The sequence below is a fragment of the Carassius gibelio genome, chromosome A16 (genome assembly GCF_023724105.1).
Source record: "Carassius gibelio isolate Cgi1373 ecotype wild population from Czech Republic chromosome A16, carGib1.2-hapl.c, whole genome shotgun sequence".
Lineage (NCBI taxonomy): Eukaryota > Metazoa > Chordata > Actinopteri > Cypriniformes > Cyprinidae > Carassius > Carassius gibelio.
The window spans coordinates 22,082,019-22,099,664 of NC_068386.1; the positions used below are offsets into that span (position 1 = coordinate 22,082,019).

General features: G+C 37.6%; 1 protein-coding gene across 1 annotated transcript in view; it reads right to left on the bottom strand.

Annotated features, from left to right (window-relative positions):
- ascc3 (activating signal cointegrator 1 complex subunit 3) overlaps window positions 1-17,646 on the bottom strand; it is a 205,551-nt gene that overhangs the window by 132,734 nt on the left and 55,171 nt on the right. Inside the window, exons 7-10 of the mRNA XM_052617566.1 lie at window positions 17,426-17,561; window positions 16,117-16,242; window positions 3,410-3,613; window positions 2,851-2,991 (exon numbers count right to left, since the gene is read on the bottom strand). Of these exons, the coding sequence (XP_052473526.1) occupies window positions 2,851-2,991; window positions 3,410-3,613; window positions 16,117-16,242; window positions 17,426-17,561 (607 nt within the window). The remainder of the gene's footprint in view (window positions 1-2,850; window positions 2,992-3,409; window positions 3,614-16,116; window positions 16,243-17,425; window positions 17,562-17,646) is intronic.

Sequence of the window (17,646 nt, forward strand, 5' to 3'; positions counted from 1 at the left end):
CGCGAAACATCACAAAACTGATCTGAAAGCAAACATATATTTGTAATGTTACACCACATGAATAAAGGGATGCAGGAATGAGTCCTAAAACCCAGCAATGTGCATTTTTGAACTGCCATTTTCAATGTCCCCAAAGTTATTGGGTTTTTGGTTAAATTCCTGAATTAAAGCCTATAGTTAACACAAGCTCAAGATATTTGTTTTTTCTACGACACAAAATACATGCACTTGTGATTTCTTAAGCTTTTACCATCTTAAAAAAGAAAGGTTTTAATAAGTGTTTAAATGGGATTACAGAGGTTATAATAATAAAACATTTATAAGGAACCACAAACTTGTTGGTCACAGAGTTTAGTTTCCACAAAAAAAATATTATTGGTATTTGTCGACACAACCTCGGTAATGGTAACTTCCAGGTTTGTCTGCAAAATTACTCAGTAAGCAATGGGTAGCACTTTATTTTACAGTCCTGCTCCGCATGTACACTAGGGATGCACCGATCATGATTTTTCATGGCCGATTCCGATACCGATTTTTTACAAGCAAACTGGCCGATTCCGATACCGATACCGATTTCCGATTTTTTTTTTAAATCTTTTAAGCAACAAACAAGAAAGAAGGAACGTGTGCATAAACAAGATATTTGGTATTTAATAGGCCAAACTTGCTTTTGGCTAATGAAAAAAATAACTGCAACCATCTGAAATTAAAGGCAGTTACTGCACAACAAGTAGCCTACAATCAATACAAACACAGATGGTACAGACATCAGCATTTAGCTTTTGTTTTTGAATTGGGTTGAAACTACAGAGAACTTTAGAGGCTTTAAATATAAAGATTAACTGTAACCATGTGAAATTAAAGGCAACAACTGCATAGTTCTACAATCCAAACAACACAATCAACACACATTCAATAAGAGCTTTCTTAATCAGCATTCAGTATTTTAGTTTTTAAATTTGGTTTTAAATAAAAAAAGCTCTTTACCAGTGAGACTAAATAAAAGTATTCTATATAAATACATTTTCCAAAATGTTAAAATCAAATAATGTTGGTACAAATAAAACAAAGATGCAAAGTGTTTCATTCATCCAATAAAAAAAAAATAAAAGTTAGGGTAATGATTCACATCTATATTTTTTGACTTGAGCCAGTGAAAAATAAATAACTTATTGTCTCAAGTAAAAAAAAAATATATATATATATAGATGTGAATCATTACCCTAAATTGTTTTAATTGGATGAATGAAACACTTTTTTTTCCAGTGTACTACAGCAGATGATTTTTAAATTAAATTAAGTCTATGTAATTTTAAGGTAAAATAAAAAAAAAATAATCATCCTAAAGCAGAACTGACGTTTATTTCTGGCTTTTCAAATGTGTATGCAAGTTCTAATAATAATAAAAAAAAAAAAACATTTCACTTTTGTCAGTTTAGTACGTTTCGTTTCTCATCTAACACGTGAGAAGTTGATCTGAACATCTCTTCATGGTCTACTCGTGTTCAGGGCGCGGACCGGTACAGTAGACGCTCGCGCAGCTTCAGTGCGCGCAGGAAAGGCTCTTATTTGTGCGTCAGTACACCAACGGCTGATCGCTTACTGCTATCTGTGCCTCAGACATGAAGCTCTGCATTTCCAGTACTGATCGGCTGCCCGTGTCCTGCGCACAGATTTCGAAATACTCTTCCACACAAATGACATAGCGAACGATTACAATGTAGTCTGTGCACGCGAGCGAACTTCCGGAAAAATCGGCCGATTACCGATCGCGTTTTTTAAGCAAAAACCGTCCGGTTCCGATTTATGGCCGGTCAACCGGTGCATCCCTAATGTACACACCATGAACTTACTATAGTAATTACAATACCCGAGTAAAATCTAGGTACTAACCCTGTACCTGCCCCTAAACCCAACATTAAGCCATGTAATTACCTTATATTCCTTAAATTACTTATCCTTGGTAGCTACACTACAAGCGCACTCACTGTAAAACAAAGTCCTACCAAAGTTTTAAACCACAGAATAAATTTTCTAAAGACTTTAACAGAGTGCATCATCACTTTACAGTCCTTGGGAGCTGGTATAATGGCAAGGGCAGGGAATCACTGCTTACATTCTGTATTCTTCACTGCGTGTCAAACATATACACTTCCGTCCTGAAACTATTGGTCCGAAACTGTGCGCGCTGCAGCATTACAAATGGACGTGTCTCTGTTACACAATCATATTGATCGGTGAGACGAGACAAGTGCTTTATAAGAGCACAACCTCATGGACTCCTTCTAGCAGGATTTGGCTTTACATCTCCATTCAGAAAAAATCTGTAATTTGTTTCAGAGCAATAATGTTTGGATGAAGGGTGAAGGAAGTCTATGTGATATAAAGTCATAATTAAAAGTGAGGGGCTTGCAGTCTTAAAACGGTGTTATATATTTGTTTTATTTAATACACATCTGAAGTCTAAATTTAATTTGTTAAATTACCATTGTAGGCATATTACTGGCTCAGTCCTCTTGAGTAACCCAAGGTTAAGCTTCTTGATCATGGACACAATGGCATATTTTAAGGATCAACCCTTGCAGGATTTAAACTACCACCCTACAGCTACCACATGTGATCTTTGACACCTACTATACTCCAACCTCAACATCTTTACACCAGCATTTTCTCAGGAAATAAGAGTCTCACAGAATCATGGTGTATGACCATCCCCAGGCATCAGACAACAGATGAAGTCAATGATGATTTGGGGTTAGCCAAGTCCAGTGAGACAAACAAAATCTACCTGCCACCAGCCAATGTCCAATATTATAAAAGCCAAAGGTGCATCCGTTACCATTTTGTTACCTGAGTGCGGAGGATTTCTCCTTTGGTCAGCTGCATGTCTCCCGTCAGCTCCTTGACAGCGATGCCCAGAGGCTCCAATCGCTTACTGAAGTAATTAGTCATCTCAGCAGCCAGGGCCTTCATCGGAGCCACGTATACAATCTATAGAGGCAGGAAAGAGAGTCAGGACATGCTCATGATAAATGAGAAAACACCACAGTACCACTTGTTCCCTGGCAACCAATACAAATAACAATTTACAAAGAAATATGAAGCTGGCTGCTTAAAGTAAGAGTTTAATAGTGATGTATGAAGACTGTCGATCATTGTTGACGCTGGCATGCACATGTGAAAATGCACTTCACGAGACAATGCATCCGTTTACATCTCCAAACTACGATAAAACTTCTTGACACATATTTAATGCTCAAGTCTATCCTTGCTTGACATAAACTAAACAAACGCATCCAATCGGGTCATTTTGTACCAGAGGCATATGGACTGGTGCGGAAATGAGTTATTGGCTGCCAGAAAGCCAACAGCTCATTCAACAATATTGTCTCTATGATTGTCTGTTTACCTTAAACTGGTCCTTGCGGATGACTCCCCCAGGCTGCAGGTGTTGGCGGATCTCGTGTAGGACGGTGAGCATGGCAATGTTGGTTTTGCCGGCACCGGTGGGGGCACAGATGAGCAGGTTTTCATTGGTATTGTAGGCGGTCTCGAACACTATAGACTGAATTCTGTTTAACCGCTTCATGCCCTTGAACACCAACTGGCCAATCTGCAAAAACACAAGGAACATTTCAATGGCCCATTGGCAACAAGATCTTGATCTGGAAATCTGGAAATGGCATGAACCTGTTCAAGGCAAGATACTGAAGATGGTGAGTTTATGTGTAGCAGATGTGGTGTAGCCACATGTGTGATGGAGACAAATACGGTCAAAATGACAAGACACCAGAGGCCAAAACGTAATGAAGCCATTTTAATACACAGCTAATGAGAGACTCCGATCGCCCACAAGGCAATCATCCGTGACTTTATCTAAATTAATCAATCATTGTAAGCCAGAGTCAAAGGATACTGAACCTCAAAGCAGTGCTGGCTGAAAACGAGAAGCTTTGCTGATGCTGTCAGATCAAGTGCTTCTCCATTAGATACTGTTGGGACTTCAATACCTTTAAGTATTGCTGAGTGTATACAGAGGGCTCGGAGGGCTCAAACATTAAAACCTTGCAAAAGACCACCAGTACTATAGAGTGGACTCTGAACATCTCACTGGGGGTGACAGCCATCCATCTCAACAAAGTTCTGATGAGAGATGAAAAGCCACCTAGTACTTTATGGATACTGCTGAGTACAGTTATTTTCACTACTGCTGTCATTAAAGTGGGGCGGCATTGTACAAGCTTATTAGATCAAAAGGCACATTAAGTCAAACAAATCTAGAACGGTTCTAATTATTTGTCTCTTTCTATCTACCATCTCCAGGTTTTTTCATCCCTCATTCCTGTGTCTGTGTCTTGGATCAGGGGATCGGGATTCATTAGCAATGCTATCAGTCTCTTGTTTTACCTTTCTGCTATGGCATGCTTTAAAAGAAAAACTATTAGGCCGAGAGAGTTATTATAGGGCTCAGATTTGATTCAAAGTCAAGCTGATTTCAAAGCCAAACAGAAAGGATAATTAATAGCTGAATGACGCTTCGAAGCACAGCTGTAAAGATCTGACTGCATACAGATTTTCTGGGCAGAAGAGCTTAGGAATGTTATGCAGTTGTGAACTTCATCATTACAACAGAGATTTGTTGTCTTGTGGGCTTATGTAAGAAGTCTGCACCCACTTTTGACTGAACTGGTCAGGATGTGAAGGCTTTAAACTCAAGTTCACTGTTAGGAACCTATTGATGCATTTAAATTGCAATTTAAAATTGATAATTGGTATTAACCAACTGTTGATTTGGGCGTTCTTTTTAGGTAGCGTCTCAAAAACAATATATATATATATATATATATATATATATATTTTTTTTTTTTTTTTTTTTTTTTTTTTGAGTTGCTACCTAAAAAGAACATCCAAATCAGTCAGTTTCAGTTCAGTTCCTGCCTTAAAAAGAAGGTGCCTAAGTAGGCATTAGATGGGCGAAGCAGCTCACAAGATCCTGAAACAGACCTCATCTTCATCAGCTTTAATGGCTCAAATGGATCCAATTACCAAGAAGAAGGGGGGAAAAATATCCCGAAAGCTTTTTTCGCTTCATTGGTGATGGGTGTTTCCATATAACATCACCTTCAGCTGCGTGCCATGTGTTTTCTGAGAAAACAGGAGAAGTAGTTGTATTCCTCTATGCCACCCGTCAGGATGGCAACATCAACCCCAGCCAGTCTGACCCATTATATTCCCAGGGTGGGTCTTCAGAGGACCAACTTATAAATATTCATAAGTAATTAAGAGCTCTCTTCCTATCCCACTGAACGGTTGTATCACCATGGTAACCAAACTGCAGCACTTGTTTTAAGAGTCCCCTTCATTTTGATTTATCAGCTTTGTCTGTAAAGGACTGCCAGTGTCCCCACACACCCTTAAGTATGCAAATGAATGCAAATATATGCATGCCCCAACATTCACCTCAAAGTAATGTGCATATGTAGCAAATATGGAGTTGCCGTTACTTAATGGTCTCGCAAAATGTCTCGCATTCGGTTATTTTCTTTTGAAGCGCATTCAGTGTTGTGATGAATGCTCATCAAACGACATGAAAACATGACGTGGGTCAGGGTGGTCCCCCGCGTGCTATTGTACACTTCGCACACCAATGTAGCCCTCAGGTAATCCATCAGTCAACCCATATAGTGCACGGCACGTTTTAAAACTAGTCACAAACTCGCAGTGAGCTGTACGTCAAAGGAGGGTTTTCAATCTCTCTTTACTGGCTGCAGAAATAGCAGCAGTAAACGGGACTTTTCATCACAGTGTGTGAGTGGAATGATTGCCACACTGGAGGCCCATTTCAGCTCGTTGAGTTTTAGGCTCGGGGGTAAATCTAACACCAGGCTCACACCAGGCTCCCATTCAAAACCTCAAGTGGCTAAAATCATTTGCACCTGAAAGCACAATCTCATCTTTGCTCCTTAAAATATTTTACTCCTTAAAAAGGCTCATGCTTTTTCTTTTTTCATATGGTGCACTGATGAATCATATTCAAAAACATCAAGTTGTAACTGGACCTAAGCACTTAAATCCCCTTGGACTGGAACTGGTTTACATCACCAAAGTGTGAGCTCAGGATTAGAATAAATTTTATTGTAATAGGGGACTGCTTTCAACACCTCACCTACAACTTGCACTCACCAAAAACTGATGAAAAAAAAACTGCATGCTAAAGATTAATCAAAATGAAATTTTTTTTTTTTTTTTTTTTTTGAAACCTACTGGTCTAGTCTAAGTGGACGACACCAAATACAGGTGTAAATGGTGAATTTCAGTGAAATTCAAACTTCACTGTGTTGAACGAGAAGGTCAAAATTGCTGGTTTTATTTATTATTTTCATTTGCTTCCTTTCCCAATCACCCATAAAATGAATGGTGCTTAATAGATGTTGTAAATGTTGGTGGGTCATCATGCATCCTTAACTTCCGGACATCAATGAAATCAATGTTTGCATTCCAGCTCCAATAAAAGCTCTTTCTCCAACAATTGAGGAAGTTTCCAGTTCTGAAAGTATTCATAGTACATGTTATTTTTTGTTTTTGTTTGTTTGTTTTTATCTCCAAAGATCTCACAAGTGACATGACCCTTTAAAACTAATTATATATACTTCTTGTATATATACTTCTATATGCTTCTTGTATACTTTATTTTTGTACTTGTTCCATCAAAATGTACCAATCTCACGTACTGCAGCGATGGCATGGTTTCCAGGACAGCGATTCATTCGACTCCTACACCAACTAGTGCTCAAGTTGTTCACAGTCTGTGCCCAGAGCACCCTTAACACTTTCATTCTGACGGTTTTACAGCGTTTCTTCGCACTGCCGGCGAGCAAAACCAATATCAGCGGGGAGCCAGCAATTCACTTGACCACGTTTCCTTCTCTCTAACGCAGGGAACAAAAGCACATTTCTTTCGGTTCGCTAAATATATCTGGAGATATTATGATGATATAATCAAAGGAGTGAAAGTGGATAAAAGTTGTCTTTACAGGACATACGGCGAGTGCATGGTGCTAAGTACCAGCTCTAAAACTGTAGGAGATCTGACCACCTGTACGTGGGGGGAGGAGAGAGTCCACAGTGAGTCCGATAGATCCTGACAGTCTAATTAACGCTGTGGATGAAGGGCCCTCGGCCATATGTGCTGACTGGGTGAGCTGGGAACAGCAGAAACTCACCCGTGACTTTAAACAGACTAATTGGACCAACATAGCCCCCAGCAATCATTCCACAGCAACATCTAAATACCTGTACCGGTTGGCTTGGATTTAAAAAAGCTGAGAGTAAAAAATGCACAGTGCTCAGTAGAAAGGCAGCAAGAGCCTTGCTTAACTTCAAGTCTGTGTTTATGCGGCAAATGTGTGCACAATATTGTTGAAGCTGCCACAATAATTAAATTCACAGCGCTGGTAATAGAAAGCTAAAAGATATCATTGTCATTTGCACGCTATCCTTTTAATTACTTTTTGGTTCCATTTCATTCCATTTGAACTGACAGCATGATCAAGTTTGAATTGTTAGTTTTAGCAAACAGCTTATCTGCCCGCCTCGAGCACAAAATTACCCGCTCCAGAGATACAAACACAAACACACACATACACACACACATTCAAAAGGATCTGGAAAATGACAGGTGCAGCACCAGCAAATAGGAGGGCCATTTATTTATCTTATCCTGCTGGAAGAGCTACAGAGAAACATAGAGGTTAAGAAAAAGGATGAAGGAACTCTTCTCAAGAACCTGAAGCGCCGCCCATTAAAAACTGATCTCTAACGCAATACCAGGAATCATGGGGGATTAATCAGCGATGTTTCTCTGTTTCAGTGTGTACTATGAGCAGACTGCAAACTCCAGAGCCGAGACGTTTACCATTCCACACAGCTAATGAAGAAAACACTCGTAACCTGACTCACATCACTGAAGATATCTGTAATCCACTGCGTATTCAAAAAATAACTGCAAATATAGTCGCAAGAAATAATAATTGGTGTCTGAGCACAAACAGCTCATGCAGATGAGGAGATGATACAATCTCCACGTACTTTTCCAAATATTAGGAATCTATAGATATTGTAAATTAGGGTTTGATGAAGCTCACAAAAATACATGCTAGCTCCAGAAGAGACAACTGACTTCACAAAGTCAGGAAATATTTAGCCATTTGCATTGATGTAAAATTAATAATCTAATATTATATAATATTATATAATGCTATTATTTTAAGTGGCATGCAGAAGACTGGACTAATACAATACTTATCACCAAAACTTTAACCTTATTCTTTTATTTTGCTTTGCAAGCACTGTTATTTCCCTCAGAAATGTAAATCTAGTTATTCTTTTCCATTTTAAGCATGACACTGGATATTCATTACAAAAGCATCATTTGTTAGTATTCTCATTTGAGAGCATATATATGAAAATGAAGTAAACGACAGCACAGCTGCACAAAATTAAGACATGTATTTATATTTTTATATTTATATATATATATATATATATATATATATATATATATATATATATATATATATATATATATATATATATATATATATATATATATATATATATAAGGGCCGGGACTTTAACGTGTTAATTGAGATTAATTAATTACACAAAAATAACGCGTTAACTAAGATTAATTAATTACAGGAAAAATATTCCCGCATTTTTAATAACTTATTTTTTCACCGCGGAACGTTTCTCACTTGATGAGTTTCGGCGGACCGATTATACTGGAGCACCAACTAGCGTTCGCATATCACCGCAGCACATGATAGAACCTCAAGTATCACCTCAACGCAAAACATATAGCAGCTAGCGTGGACTTTACACTTTATGTTGAACTATGTATTATTTTGTTGGTGCAACAGTTTATGTTGAACTCTTTATTGTTTTGGCCAAGGTTGTTGAGAGTTGGACTTAGTATGTTATGGCCTCTGAAGCAACAGACAGATGTTTTCTAATAGTCAGGGTTTCCAATGTTCTGAATGTAATTGACAGTATTGTGTTTTACTTAAAAAAAAAAAAAACACTTTACAGAAGGTTCCAGCACCTATAAGCTTCCTGAATTTCTGAAATGTACTATTTCTAAATTGTTTCTAAATATGCTATTGCTACACTTCAAGGCAAAAATTGCACTGGTCTGCTAGACTTGGTTGAACAAAAATAAACAATATTTTGTTGCTTAAGCTTATGTATTCAGTCATTATTCAATGGTATACTATAAATCCATGTGAAAAAAAATACTTCTCACTGTTCTCAGGTCAAATATTTATCTGCGATTTAAAATGTGATTAATTTCGATTAATTAATTACAAAGCCTCTAATTAATTAGATTAATTTTTTTAATCGAGTCCCGGCCCTAATATATATATATATATATATATATATATATATATATATATATATATATATATATATATATATATATATATATATATATATATATATATATATAATTCACAAAGAGCATCTGTGTTAATTTTGGTTTTCACAGCATTACTGGGAAAAACAAGCTGGAGATAAAACATGCAATTTGCAAACAATGACATTTGAAAGTCAGCTATCATAAAAAATGTACTGCAGTCAAATGAAAGAGAACAAATCACTACACAGTCAAGGTTAGAATCATAATGGTTTATGCATCACAAGATATAAGGAGGATTCGTAGTACTTGCCATAGTAAAATCTGTGTTAAGTAATAATGCCACATATCTCTTTTAGTCTTTCTCTATGGAGCACAGCAGTTGCTTATATCGCTGCTTATTATTTTAGTGAATTTCTTGCAATAATCAAAGAGAGAAAATGTATTAAATCCCAACATCTACTAAAATTAGAGCTAAAATGCTAATTTATTTCTATTTATTTCTAACATCGTCATGTTATTAAAATGTTAGTGGGTGATACAAATACCAGTGTAATGTTGTAATATATGTGATAGCACAGGAGAAATAAATAAATGGGTACATAAACAATAATGGGCTAAAATGTCCATATCATTAGTAGTAACTGAAATAAAAACAACTTTCTTAATTATAATTAATTATTATTCAATTTGGTAAACACAGCTTCGAGCTTTCATGTAATTATTCAAGTAAACAAAATAATTAAAAGTAATGAGGGTTTTTCTTTTTCCAGTCAATGTTGTTTGTTTATGCAAATGATAGAAATGCAAAACCAGATATTTTAGTATGCACAGATTTTCAAACCCTTGTGTGTAAATGAACAGCCAAAAGGCATAAAAGGTTTTCTATTTTTAGTTGAAATTTGTGTTGGTATAAATGGTGTAAATACATTTCTTTATTTATTTTATTAAATAATACTAATGTTCAATTTTCATTAAAGTTTAATTTAAATTTAAATTGAATTTATTTAGAAATAATCTGACGAGTTAAATAGTAATATTTTACCTACAGACAGACTCATTAAAAAGACTTTCGCTGAACAATCTTAAGGTGAAACAAACGGCATTGCTATTAGCAACATTACATGCCAAGGTAAACAAACGTTTGTATCACTTCCACAATAACAGCATTACATGTCATCGCTATGAAACAACGTTCTGATGTAGAGAAGTGTGGATGTGTTTTGATTTTCTTTCATTGTGGAGGCAGCTCTCGTATATATTTCTTTCATAAATTAGAAATGCTGTAACCGTGCAAGTACAGCAAACAGCAGTGCTTGAGATTCATTAGTCAAAAGGCTTCCTAATAAATTCCCCACTTTTAATGTTTCACACGTTAAGCGGCCGTGTCTCTGTTGCCCATTATGGCTTTCAATAAATGACAATCGTGCAGCACTTAAAAAAAAAAAAAAAACACATACAAGTTTCCAGGCCAGCTGCTCAAAAGACCCTAATAGCACATAAAGATGTATTAGTCGTTTCACGCCGCTGTTTTCTAAAAGGAAAGCACTTTGTTTCTGAGTTGCGGAGGCTTTAATTAATGAATAGAGGCACTTCTCCACTCCCACTAATTCACACCGCTTATATCAATCTCTGTCGCTCGCTCCAGACGCGAAGAGTGATCCGTTCACCCTGCAGACACGAGTGCCACAAAAAAAATCCCAAAAGACAAGGGGATTGTGATGAAACACGTTTGGAACCGTACTAGTTCTGTGCTTGAGGTTCACTTTACCTGTGATGTATAGTTCTGTAGTCTCTTAAAGAACAAAAACACAAACAAAAGGAAAAAAGTGCAAAAAGAATACACAGCCAAATTTAGGACAAAAGGTGCATCATTGATTATGCCGTGATGCTTGGCGCTTTAATTAATGGTTTCCTGAAAGAGAGGAAACACGACGCTGGAAATAAGCCCCACAGGGGCCAGAAAATAAATCTGTGCTGTCCATTCTCATATTTAACCTCTTCTGCTGGCTCTTCTTTAACCGAATCACACAAACACAATCCCTCAGTTCGAGCTGATTCCAGATCACGTCCTCTGTGTTATCCACACATGAAATGAGCCATGATCTGAGATCTTGTGACCTGATAACAACGGAGATGGGACATTTCATCTGCTTTCACTTTTCAACTGCTTCTTCAAGTGGCCGACAGGGGGCAAGTCAAGCTCATTTTTGTCTCCGTTAGGGCAGAAGTTTGACCCCTCCTGCTTTTAAACACTGCTTCAGAGCAGTTATTACGCTTGACACCAGTGGCAGCCGCTAAAAGCTGCAGCTTCCAGCCACGTCTGCTCTTCCACAAACACCTGCCGGCCATTTAGTGGACTTGGAAACAAACAGGAAGACAAACGTAAATGTCTGAATATGGAAAAGATGCTTCTGTCTGTGAAGATTAAAATGCTGAGAGCTTTGATAGATTCGTTCAGATCTACAGTATGTTGTATTACATTCCAAATAATGTGTTCGGAAGAGGAAAGCCTTGCTGAAAAGACATGATTTAAACTGAAAATGAAATGTTTTTTAATAAATCTGATAATGGATTGTTCATTTGTTTTTTCAAGCATACTTGTGACAAAACAGACAAGGTCCTTGTGTCACCACAGATGAGTTATTCTCCATCTCTGTGAAACTGCACTCGTCACAAAAGCAGGTGCTGGAACATTGTGATTCTGTGCATCGTAGTTTTTCTTTTGGTGACTTATTTTTTAGTTTGGGGTCACAATTTAACTAGAAGAATCAACCCAATATGATGAGTTAAACTTGCTGGGTGTATGCTGTCCTATATTTTGGGGGGGGGGGGGGGGGGGGGGTGAAATACTATTTCATGCATACTGAGTTTTTTACACTGTTAAAGAGTTGGATTCCCATGCTAAACATGGACAAAGTTTCAAAAATTAAGTTGTACGTTTGAAGGAGTATTTTTGTTCCCAAAATACTCCTGGTTTGTCACAAGTTTCGGAAAGTTTTTTTCGAGTATGGCTCTGTGTGACATTAGATGGAGCTGAATTTCCTTATATGGATCCTGAGGGCACGTCTGCCGGAAGAGCGCGCGCTCCCGTATAGCACAGCACTGAGAGCAGAGGCATTCACTGATCAGAGCGATTCACTGATCAGAGCGAGAGCGTCGCGAAAAGTCACAAAAGAAGTGTGTTTTTGGTTGCCAGGGCAAGACAACACTGCACAGATTACCAAAAAAAAAAAAACAGCATTAAGGGACCAGTGGATGGAGTTTATTTTTACAGAGCATCAACGGAGTTGTGCAAGTGTTTTTGTTTGCTTGTTTTACAAACAAGGCCTAGTTTGACGACGGATTTGCGTATCGTTTATTTCTTAAGGATGATGCAATCCCAACGAAAAAGGGTCACGATCGTGCGATGGAACCGCAGGCGGTGAGTAAAACTGCTTCAAATATCTCTGCCTCCTTGTTAGTGCGTCCCCTCCCATGCCGGAGACCCGGGTTCGAGCCCCGCTCGGAGCGAGTCGTTGCTGCTGCTGCTCTCGTTCAGTTTCAGCCTCAATCTGATTCTGGATCATAAATAAACGGCTGAATCTGACTGTAAGCCATGGTTTGTTTTGGATGATGGTTTTTTTCCTCACGGTAATGTCACAGTTTCCACATGCTCTCAACGCAAAAGCCTACTGGCGCTCGTGATTCTTTAGCTCCGCCCACACGTCACGCCTCCAGCCGGTCGTGTTTTTCCGGGAAAAATCGGTACAGACTATCTTTCTCTTATGAATATAATAAAACTAAAGACTTTTTGGAGTTATGAAGGATGCAGTACTACTCTATAGGTACTCAAGATTAACAGGATATTGAGTGAAAACGAGCATTTCACCCCCCCTTTAAAAGCAGCCGCGCCCAACTCATATTGGAAATTATTAATATTAACCTAAATAACATATTACCACCCTTCTTACTTATACAGCTTTCAGACAAATCCAGTTTTAACTATAGGCTCCCAGTATTTTGAGGTTAGCCAATCATCTCTCTATAAACATCTTAAAGGTAGATTAGCAATAACAATCCATTTGATTGTAAAAGTAAGAGAGATGGTGAACGTTTTGTCTGTATTTGGGTCAATAACCCTTGACTAACATTATTAGTGGGGGAAAAAAAGTGTATTAAAAACTGACTGATGAATTAAAGCCCATTAACAGATGAGCCTCACATAACAACAAAGACAACAAAAAACAACCCAGCAGCATGACCAATCAATCTGATTAAACTCAAGACTTCACCCTCGTCGATCTTGTGAATTTGAACACACCTTGTAGCTCAGGCATGACCACACGGCTGTCATACTGACTGACACGCTGATGACTGTAATTAAAGAGACCCACAGTAAAGTCTGTATGCTTTTGAATAAGCCATGGTCAACATGTCCTCTAGCTCTGCAAGGAGGTTGCTGTGCCCTTTCCAGTCAAAATCAAGCTAAACTATGTGCTAAAGTTGGTCTTTGTAGAACTCTCTGATCTGGACTCCTGTAAGTAAGGAAAGGCTTTTACAAGCCAGTCAGGGTTGGATGGACATCATGTCTTTAGTGAGGATGTGAAAAGTACTGTTTCTTTGAAATAAAGTCACTGAAAAAACATCTGGTACCCAAGTGCTGTAAGCATGGTCGAATCACATCTGGTCTGAACGTGACAGTTGTGACAACAATATCTGTTTCTAGGGGTGGGCGATATCTCGATATTTAAAATATATCGAGATATTTTTTTAAAAACGATATGGATTTTGACATATCGTATATATGGATATATTGTTTACATTTAATTTTGATTCCGCCACTTTGCTTGTTTGTCTTCTCTGTGCTGTGCTCGCCCCCGCCTCCTTGCTTTTGTTCCCCCTCCCCTCGCGTTGAACATGGCGTCGTCCACAACCAGCCCAGAGGCTACAGAACTAGTTAAAAAAAAACTAAACAAAAAACAGGACAACTGGCTCCATTATATGGAGAAACCTCGATTTTAAGTCATTGGGCGAACAGCATGCAGATGTCTACTGTATAATTTCCGCGATGCAGAAAACGCGGAGGGAATCGCGGAATCCTGTCATAAAAACGGAATTTACAGTTTAACATGGAATGTCACAGAATTTGTCAAATTTTGAATGAAGTAATCAAACGTAGGTCATTGCACTCACATCAAATCACAATATGGAGTTACATCAGTAAATATTAAGACGGAACAGTCTATTTAAATATGAATCCTGCACGTTCTGTGTTAATGAATGGTGCAGAAGCCAGTCACAAAACATTTCTTCCATGTTTTATTTTTAATAGTAAATCCCCTTTGTTTACCAAAAAATAAAGTTTGCTTAATTTTCAATAATTAAAAGATAAATGAATGTTTTATGTCTTCATTTGATTACCAGAAAAATGTAAATACACAGAATTTCAGGGGGGAAAAAACATTTCATATAAGGCTATTTTAAGAAATTTTTTTTAAAAATTAAGTTGTTTTTATGCATTTAAATAATTACACATGCTAAAACACAGAATTAGATAACAATAAAACATATGGTGAAGAAAAAAATAAAACATTTCATAGGGCCCTAAACATGTAATATTTGGCATAATTGTTTTTACAGTAGTTTTGGGGGGTTATTTTTCCTGTAAAGATATCGAGATATATATATATATATCGTATATCGAGATATAGCAAAATATATTGAGGTATATTTTTTGCTCCATATCGCCCAGCCCTATCTGTTTCCACCAAATATAAATTCTGCTTATATTCAGGAGAAGCAGAAATGTTTTCCTATTGTTTTTTCATTGAGTTGGCTAGTAAGTTATATATGAATGGTAATAACTGGAGGTGTATTGTATGCTAAAGGAGGGATGTGTTCAGTCTGCTCTTTTCATAAAATTAACTGTACTTCATTCCAATAAGTACTATAAAATTGTTTTAAAATGCACATTTAACTTCCATGCTACTTTTCCAGGTCCTCTGAAGTCATACAATTGGACTGTATGAGGAAATGTATGTCAATATTCATTGAATTGTTCAATAAATGGGAAATTATGCTGAGATAGGGATAGTTTAGGGTTGAGCAATAGTAGCAAAAATCTATAACAAGATATTCCTAAATATGGTTCCTATGATGGCAAATAAGAAAGATTTAATATGCTAATATACAAACATTGGACAACAGAAGATTGGAAAAAGGTTCCTTGGCCTGATGATTTCTGCTGCAAGATCCGGATGGTAGGGTCAGAATTAAGCATGGATCCTTGATTTGTATCAATGGTTCAGACATGTGGTGGGGATTTATTGGAGTGGGGGATATTTTTGTTTAATCGTTTAAACGCCACAGCCTACCTGACTATTGTTGCTGACCGTGTCCATCCCTTTATAACCAAATTGTACCCATGATATTTGTACCAGTTTATAATTTAATTGGAACATCTTCCATCAGTGCAAAGCGTTTTGAGCTGCTATGTAGCCAGCTGGCTTAAGACAAATTAAGACAGCCCTCCACTCCAACATAACCCACTGCTGCAAAACCATCATATGCTGCATCCGACATCATGTGGAGGAGATTTTAGGCATAATGCCATCAATCAATATAAATAGGAGAAATGAGTGTGATTAGTTGAGAAGAGCTCATGGAGTGTGAACACAAGCATTGATAAATGTCAACAGCTGTAAATAGCAGCCACTGACCTCGTCCAGCTCTGAGATGAGCACGGGTTTCTCCTCAAAGCCAATGGGCATGGGCTCGTTGGGGGGGATCTCAACCTCCTCGTACATCTTGTTATTCTCTCTTTTGATACCCTCAGGCAGCAGCATCTGCCGGCACAGCGGAGAGGACATAATTAGACAAAAACACATACAATTAAACCTTCGTCATGCATTAGCTCACGGCAACCGTCTCCAACCAATCAGTGAAGACCAATGTTAAGGGCTGCGGCCAGCAGTGGTGAACTGAAAAAATCTTCACAAATGTGCTTTAGTTGTAAAATAGCAGTCATAATCCAACTAGCACATTCCTTTGAGTAGTGGAAAGCAGTGGGTTGAGCTGCGGTTGCTATACACTCTTTAATGAAGATCATTTATAGAAATAGGAGAATAAATATCTTATTTTAGCACGCTGCATTTCCTCCAGCTCCTATAATTGCAACAAATTTTCACCAAACCGAGAGCATATGCCGAATTAATGTGTCATATTCAGCTGCTGATCACAGAAGACAACTCCACACGTCATCGTATCTGGCAATGCTACTCATCCTAGTCACATATTGTTCAGAGCTAAAACTGTTACTGTGAGCATTCAAATAGTGCTCAATTATTATTAGTGGTGCTCAAAAGTTTGGGGTAGGTAAGAATTTTATTTTTTATGTTTTTGAAGAAAGCCTCTAAAGCTTACAAAGGATGCATTTATTTGATCAAAATACAATAAAAAAAAGCTAATTTAATTTCTAAAATCATTTACAATTTAAATTCTTACTACACAATGTATTATACTATTGAATTTTACAATTTAAATATACAATTATACCATTTAAAATAATTAAGTATTTTAAAATGTAATTTATTCTTGTGATGTAATGCTGATTTTTCAACATAATAGAAAGTGTCTTATAATTATTCATATTATTAATGTTGAAAATAGTTGTGCTGCTTATACATTTTTGTTATAAAAAAGCTCTAGATCGCCCTGGCTCTAAACCACCTGTTCCTCCCCACCCGCAGGAAAAAGATGAGGCCCAAATGAATTCATTTCAATCGCTGGAAGATGGCCTACAGCAGGAATTTTAATTAAGTCTTCATAAAAACTGGATTAAAAACAAAGGCTGTAGGTAATCTAGTGTGTGATGATGTGATATAATTGAGCAGATTGGCATGATGCTGAGTAAACAAAGCACTAGGGAGAGATTTTGTATTTAAGAGCGGAGATTTATTTTTCCTCTGTGTCTTACACATATAAGAGTCAGATTAGTGGCGTGTGTGTGAGCAGCGGGCGAGATTTTACCTTGGCTCCTCCGACGAATGCTGAAGTCTTGATGGCTTCGGCATGAGAATCATAAACGTTAGGGTAACGGATGCGTTCATACTCTCTGTGCCGTCCTAACACTGGAGAACGGCGTGCAGTCAGCAAGGCCTGCTCCCTACATGAACACACAGATTGTCACATCTTCACAAACTTTACAAACAATAGAGATCACTATCAAATGCAGAGCACCATTTTGTCTC